Source organism: Lathyrus oleraceus, unplaced genomic scaffold (genome assembly GCF_024323335.1).
Source record: "Lathyrus oleraceus cultivar Zhongwan6 unplaced genomic scaffold, CAAS_Psat_ZW6_1.0 chrUn0029, whole genome shotgun sequence".
Taxonomy (NCBI): Eukaryota; Viridiplantae; Streptophyta; class Magnoliopsida; order Fabales; family Fabaceae; genus Lathyrus; species Lathyrus oleraceus.
The window spans coordinates 177630-185599 of record NW_026112420.1 but is presented as its reverse complement, the minus strand read 5'-3'; the positions used below and the strand labels follow the sequence as shown (position 1 = coordinate 185599).

The 7970-nt window shown below is 29.6% G+C and overlaps 1 protein-coding gene and 1 pseudogene across 1 annotated transcript; both read right to left on the bottom strand.

The window, feature by feature from the left end:
• Positions 1-1570: 1570 nt before the first annotated feature.
• LOC127112059 (uncharacterized) lies at positions 1571-4008 on the bottom strand. The gene is made up of 2 exons (XM_051046250.1): positions 2423-4008; positions 1571-1787 (listed from the first exon to the last, which is right to left on the bottom strand). The coding sequence occupies exons 1-2, from the start codon at positions 4006-4008 to the stop codon at positions 1571-1573; spliced, it is 1803 nt and encodes a 600-aa protein (XP_050902207.1).
• Positions 4009-4131: 123 nt separating this feature from the next.
• On the bottom strand, positions 4132-4758 carry LOC127112058 (uncharacterized; annotated as a pseudogene).
• Positions 4759-7970: the final 3212 nt, after the last annotated feature.

The following is a 7970-nucleotide window of genomic DNA, read 5'->3' as shown; positions in this document are numbered from 1 at the left end:
GTTATTTTAAGAGTTTGTTGTGTTTTTGGTAGATCAATGTCACTACCCCTTTCTGCATCATTTGTTAAAATAATGATCTCATATATTGTTTATCTCTTGCGTTTAGCCTTAAGAGTTTGTTATGCTTCTTTGAGATCAATGTCACTACCCCCTTTCCACATCATTTGCTAAAATAGTGATTTCATTACTGTCTATTTTAACAAAACGATTCTGAGACTACCAACATCCACTAATTATAGTTAAGTTCGGGGTGTTTTACAAACGACTATCCAAAATACCTATTAATTATGTTTAAAGAGTGTATGTCCTCTGTCTAAGACTATTTACACCCACTAACTATAATTAAGTCGCGTGTGTTTAAAAATGACCTCTGACTTAGACTACTTACCTCCACTAACTATAATTAAGTCGCGTGTGTTTAAAAATGACCTCTGACTTAGACTACTTACATCCACTAACTATAATTAAGTTTAAAAATGAGTATTCAGGACATTAATTAATTATGTATAAATAGTGGGAGTGTTCAAACTAGACAACGAATACCCACGGATTAAAAGTTAAATCCGGAATGTTTTACAAAAGAGTATCCAGAATACCTATTAAATATGTGTAAATAGTGGGTGTTTCGTGACCAGACAACCAACATTCACTAATTATAATTATGTTCCTACAGTTTTTAAAATACGGACTAAAGTTGGATAAAATTTATTTAAGAATGAACTTAAAAGGTTGTGAGTTTAGTATTTATTTTATAAATTTATGAGGGAAAAATGAATTCTTAAATAACAGATGGAAAATGAAATTGGAATCTTCTGAATCTTAAAAAAAATGGATTTTTTTTCTCGATGATGAGGAAGAAACTACAGAGTCTGAGTATATGTAAAAAAACTTGGAATCACTGCAAATTTTATTTTATAAATGTTTTTTAAATTTTAAAAACAATTCTTATTTTATTTTATTTTAATTAAAAAAATAACATCCACTTATTAAATTAAAGTTAAGTTGAGGATGTTTTAGAAACAACTATCCACACCACCTATTGATTACTCCATCCATTCCATTTTAACGATAGTGTTTTTGACTTTTTACACGTAAAAGACAATTAATAATTATTGTTACTTTTTAAATAATAATTATATTTTTCTCTACAATATTATTATCTTTATTTAAATTTTGAAATAACACTTAAAAATAAATAAATTTTAATAATATTTATAAAGAAATGGAGGGAGTATATTTACACCATGGATGTTCTTTCACCAGAATCCCAATACCTACTAATTATAATTAAGTCATTAGTGTTTTACAAGACAATCCAAAACACCTATTAATTATATTTAAATAGTGGGTATTTTTCGACTCAGACTACCTACATCTATTAATTATAATTAAGTTCTAGATGTTTAAAAACAAGTCTTTAATAATTTTTTAAAACTCTAAATGATTAGATTGTCGTTTTGTCTATAAAATAAAAATATTTGTTTTTAAAATATGTATTAAAAATAAGAATCCTTGGTACTTGGTTCTTGCTCCTCATGATCCCCTACAATCAAGTCTTCTGAATTCAACCTTAGAGGACAGGACGCAAATGTTCAATTCCTTCTTTTCTTGAATCATCATTTTCTGAAGACAACGTTATCATACCATACACATTTGCTGCTTTGTGACCACTTTGAGCAACAGTCATTAATCTTTGAAGACCACCACCATCATCTCCATTTGGATTGTAAAAGTAGGGACGTAACCCTTCGCTAAACAAACTTTCAGTGTTTCCACATTCCTCACAGCTTTTCAAAAGTTCATATTATGTCTCATAAGGATGCCATTGGATCCTTGAAAAATTGTCGAAATAAACTTTTTGTAGCGCATTTTTTTCTTTCGTGGGTTCAACAAAATCTTTGGAACACATTTTCAAGTTGTGAAGGTTAACAACAGATTGAGAGGCTACGATTCCAACCACTTCACATAATCTCTCTCTTGGAAGTGATTCAATGGAAACTTCCCTTGTGTTGTTGCTTTCACTCTTGCATGTTATTTTTGATGTCATGATATTGGAAAAACTCGAATATTTAGAGACTTGAAGAGAAGAGAGGTATGTGATTTCTTTTATAGAGAAAAGAGTTATGAGTTATTGGGCATCATCGAAACCAGGGCCGACCCAATCAATTCAGAGGTCCTGTTCTAATTTTAAAAATGAGCATATATATATATATATATATATATATATATATATATATATATATATATATATATATATATATATATATATATATATATATATATATATATATATATAATTTTAATGATTAAAAATGAAAAACAAAAGATAAAATTATATATTAATCAAATGAAGTATCAAAAAGTTCAAAGGTATTGTTTAAACTACTAACACCATTTCTTACAACTTAAATTATCTAACTACATAAAAAGAGTCTTCCTACGAACATTTTTTGAAGCAAAATAGTCAACTAAGTCTTCATATTTTATTGTCTCCAAAATATCATTTTCAATAGCTATTAATACCAATCCATTAAGCCTTTCTTGTGACATGGTAGACCGCAAGTAAGTCTTTAACAATTTCAATTTTGAAAAACTTCTTTCTGCTGAAGCAACTGTCACAGGAATAGTCAATAAGATTCTATATGCAATAACTGTATTAGGAAAACAATCCAATCCTTTTAAAAATAATAATAATATATCAGTAGGTCTTATGGTTCCTTCAGGCAACATTTCTCTTAGTAACTTCAACTCTGCAAAAAATTCATTCCCATCAATATCAGATTGCTCATTATGTTTCAATGCCTGCTCAAAGTTAGTACAACAAGACTTCAAAGTTGCATCATCTAATGATTGTAACTTGTGAGAAGTAAACAAGAAACCAAAAATACTTTCATACTCTTGGTATTGCTCAAACCTCTTATTAAGAGAAACAACAGCTTGATCAACAAGGTAAAGTAAATAATTAACCCTGAATGATTCTTCTTCTGATAGCTCGACTGATAGGATATTCAAATTCTCATCAAATTGCCTTTTTCTTCTAATTATACGCCTTTGAGGAAATATTTGGGCAATATTCAATTCCACCTCAATTTCCTTAGCGTTAATGAATAACTTATAAAAACATGTTTCTCTATATCCCTCAAAATACGAAATTAACTCCTTAATTTTTTGCATAGCAACATCAATAAGCATATCCTTTTCCTGTAAAAGCTTGCTAACAGAATTAATTGCAGATAATATTTCAAACCAAATAATTATAGCCATTAAAAACTCAAAATCACCAAGCTCATTTGTTGCTAAGGATTTAACTTCATTTTGTATTTTAGGATCAAGATCATTTTCTGACACTTCAAGTAAAGCTTCTGTAAATTCTAACATTTGAGTTCTTATAGCTTTGACACTTTCTACACGACTCTCCCAACGAGTGGATGACAATGATTTTGTATAAATGCGTTGAACAACTCCAAAAAAATTCATAGCTTTAATACAAGAGTTAGCCATATCACACAATGTCAAATTAAGACTATGACAACCACAAGTAGTATAAAAGGCTCTCGAATTTATGTCTAATAATCTCTTTTGCACACCTTGGTGTTTTCCTTTCATATTGGACCCATTATCATAACATTGCCCTCTCACGTCAAATAGATCGAGACCAAGTTCTTTCAATTCATTTTGTAAAACATCAAAAAGCCCCTGACCACTTGTATCATTCACATTCAAAAATCCTAAAAATGATTCCTCAATACTAACAGAAGCTGAAGAAATATCCACATATCTTATTATCAAAGACATCTGCTCTTGGTGACTAACATCAGGAGTACAATCAAGTATCACTGAAAAATACTTTGCCTGTTTGATTTTTCTAATGATTTCAATTTTAATTGCAGAACCAAGCAATGAAATCAACTCATTTTGTATGTTATGCCCAAGATAATGAATATGAACTTTTTGAGTTGTAACACGTCTAACATGTTCTTGGATGATTGGGTCAAATTCAGCTAACATTTCAATCAAACCCAAAAAGTTTCCATTGCTATCTTCGTACAATTTCTCCTTAGAACCACAAAAGGCTAAATTATGCTTAGCAAGAAATTTCACTATTGAAATAACTCTTTTTAAAACATTTTTTCAGTGATCCTTTTCTTTCTCAATTAATCTTTGAGTTGTTTTATCAATAGTTTGAAATTTTTGCAGCCTTTTGCGATACTCATACCAAGTAGTCATATTTTTAACATGTTCCATGCCTAACTCGTGCTCTTTAATTCTTTCACCAACATGTACCCAATCACTATAATCCTCATTTGCTAATTGTCCCCTAACAATCCCATTTTTAAAAACTTTACAACAAAAACAAAATACTCTATCAAGCTCTTTCGAATAAACAAGCCAATCTCTATCCCACACCTCTCCATTTGCTAAAGCTCTAGTATACAAATTAGCCGTAAAACGTCTATTCAAACTATCTCTAGGACCCTTCACAATAGAATTATCTCTTTTAGGACCTTTCACAACTAATAAATCAATCAGTTTAGGTTGAAGACGATCCTAATTTCTTGGATCAAATATATCATAATCAACATTATCATCATCATCATCATCATCGGCATCATCATCATTATTAACTTCATCAACAATTGGCACACTATCAAGATTATCATTTTCAATGGGCATTCTATTAAGATTATCATTTTCAGTGGGCATACTATCAAGATTATCATTTTCAATGGGCACACTATCAAGATTATCATTTTCAATAGGCACACTATCAAGATTATCATTTTCAATAGGCAAACTATCAATATTATCAACATAACGACTTTCATTTGAAACTTGTGGTTCTTTGATTAAAATTTATCAAGAGCTCCTACTTGAGATTGAATTAACTCTTCATTTTTTTTCTTTTTCTTACGTTTATCATTTCCACATTCAAATTTTCTACTCTTAGGAGGCATCTTAGGAGACATAATAAGAAAAACTTGAAATTTCTCACAATGTCTTTTGTGTTCGTCGATGATCTACTAATTATCCTGTTGTGAAATTGTGTTCCTACATCAATAACAAAAAAAATCAATTACATTAAATAAAAGAAATTATAAATTAATCATCAAAGAATATTAAAGACTTTAATTAATATTCAATTATATTTTATTATGTTGTGTTCTTCTCTAATATAGTACCATAAAAAATTAATAATTATAAATTAAAAGCAAATTATAAATTAATAGTAAGAAAACAAATTACATTTAATTAAATAAATTATAAATTAATCATAAAAAATATCAATACTAATACATACTAATTTTGTTTTGAAAGATTCCAAATTGCAATTTGGTCTTATGAGAAAAAGTAGGTATAAAAATCGTCACCAACACCAACAGTATTCTTGTTTTGAATTTTGATACTACTGAGTAGTATATACAGTATACTAGTATCCCATTTCACCCTAAAATTTTATTTATTTATATATTATAATTTTATAAAGAACAAAAGTTACCCTCATTTCCACCCTAAAATCTAAAATCTAAAATCTAAAATCAATATTGATACAGGAACTAAAATAGGATTTCACCCTAAAATTTAAAATAAATCTAAAATTACTATTTTTTTCTACCTTCAAAATCAAATAATCACAATAAAAATAAATGGAAAGTAACTAATTGAATAAACTAACCTGATAAAAGAGAGGATTGAAAAGGAAAAATAAGATTTTTTTTCTGGTTTCAAACAGCTCTAACAGAGAAAGAGAGAAGAGAATAACGTTTGAGAGGAGAGAGAAGTGAGAACGTGTGAGAAAGGAGAAAAAAACGTTTGGTTTCCAAATATCTTATTTTTCAGCATTTAATATTTTATTTATTATATGTGATACAAAAATATTTTTATTTATTAATTTTTTTATATTCACTAATAATAGTTAATTTGAGGCCCCACAAAAAGTGAGGCCATGTGCTACTACTGCACAACTTGCACAGGAAAAGAACCGGCCCTGATCGAAACAACGCTAATGAAAAGAGGAAGGGCGGTAACGGAACCGTAGAGATTTTCAGATTTTTTAACTTTTCTATTAAAAAAGACACGTGGGGTGCTTTGGTTCATTCAATTGATCATACAGACATAATTTGCCCAAAGTCAAGCATGACTTTCTGCTGCTAAAGTCATGCAATCGTGATCCTTTCCTTAACTGAGTTGGCTATGGATTGATTTGAGCTCCTAGGGCAACAGGCCTGCTCCTACATAAAGCACTCGGAAGAAAAATACATATTCCGTTCCTTTTTAAGTGTCGTTTTTTATATATATCAAGATAACTAATGATTATTGTTACTTTTTAATAACGATTATATTTTTTTTCTATAATATCCTTAACTTTTTAGTAATTTATTTAAATTTTTTCTCTATATATAATAAATGATTAAGGATAATTTTGAAAATACTATATTGAACTTTGAAATGACATTTAAAAATAAACAAATTTCTTTCTAAAAAATGACATTTAAAAAGGAATGGAGGGAGTATTTATTTAGGAAGATGGATGCTAATCAGACCTATCATTTATGTCTCTTTATCCCTTTAACCACCACCGTCGATCAGTGTTCATCTTCTCCATTTCAATTGCAGAAGAAAAAAAAAAGAGACGGTGGTGACCAAACAAGCAATGTTTGCATTTCAAATTTCAACTCACGTTTATTCAAGTTGTTTGATTTACTCTCTTACTCTTACTCATTCCATCACAGGTACATGAAAACAATTTCTTTTACGAGGGTTTATTTAATTTTTCATGCAAAATTTGAAGTGTTGTTTGATCTCAGAATGACTCTGAATGATTGTTTAAGTTTGACATCACTATTGAGTAAATTCAGATATTTTTGAAAAAGTTAGTGTTATGTTATGGCAAAACATTGACAATTTATAGAGCAAGGTTGATGGCTTTTAGGCTTTATTATTTCAATTACTTGGTTTTATTTTGCCAACAAAACATAGAACATGCACATTTTATTAGATAAATTGGTCGCATTGATCTTTAACTTTTGTTTAAAATTCTTCTTTAATTTTTTTCACTTTTTTGTCTGCAGTTCAAAAAAGAAAGTGTGAGTGTGAGAGAAGGAGGCGTACTTTGGTAGTTTTAGGCTTGTATACTAATTTTAATATTGCATGTAAATTAGTAGTTTTTGTTAGAAATCCACCATAACCAATGTAGAATTTCTATCAATATTGATGAACAAGATTGTTATCAATCATACAATGACAATGAAAATAAAAGAACGATTGAGAAAGAAAAAATGAATGTTGGAGAATAAGAAGAATATTTTCCGCTGAATTTTCTCTCTGCCCTTAACCTGTGGAAAACTTCTTTATTCATTTTGCAACTGCAAAATTCTGTAAATACAATGTTATGTGTTTTTTTAGAATAAGGGTTACTCCCTCTATTTATAAATTTAGGTTAGCTTACTCCCTAAGCCAAAGCCCAAAACTATAAAAGCTCAAAATAGTTTACATTACTAAAAATAGGCCTAAGTCGAAATCCTGCGTGAAGCAATATACTTCGACACACTAATACAACTCGACACACTAGGTTATTTGACACATCCTTGTTCTGTCGAGCAACTTGCTTCGACACAAGGAATTACAATTCAACACACCACATAATTCATTGTGTCTAAGCTATCTACATTCGTCATAACTCTTAGTCTTCTGAGCACTTCGATATGCACTCCCTTTGCCATGATGTATGCAATCTAATTCTCAGTTCTGCAGTGTTCGAAATTCATTTTCCCATCTGCTACCTGCTCTCGAAGATAATGTAACCTCATTTCGATGTGCTTGCTTCGACCATGTGCTATCGGATTCTTTGCTAGATTGATAGCTGACATGTTGTCGACCTTCATGATAATTGTTCCATGACTCTTTGTTGTTATCTCTTCGACCTGATTCACCATCCATGTTGCTTGACATTCATAAAAGGAATCAATTAT

Excerpts from the sequence above, each read along its gene's own strand:
- LOC127112059 (XM_051046250.1), bottom strand. The coding sequence starts at position 4,008 with ATGTTAGCTGAATTTGACCCAATCATCCAAGAACATGTTAGACGTGTT. Across the intron at positions 1,788-2,422 it reads CGTAGGAAGACTCTTTTTAT|CTGTGAGGAATGTGGAAACA; the intron begins GTAGTTAGATAA and ends ACTTTTGAAAAG.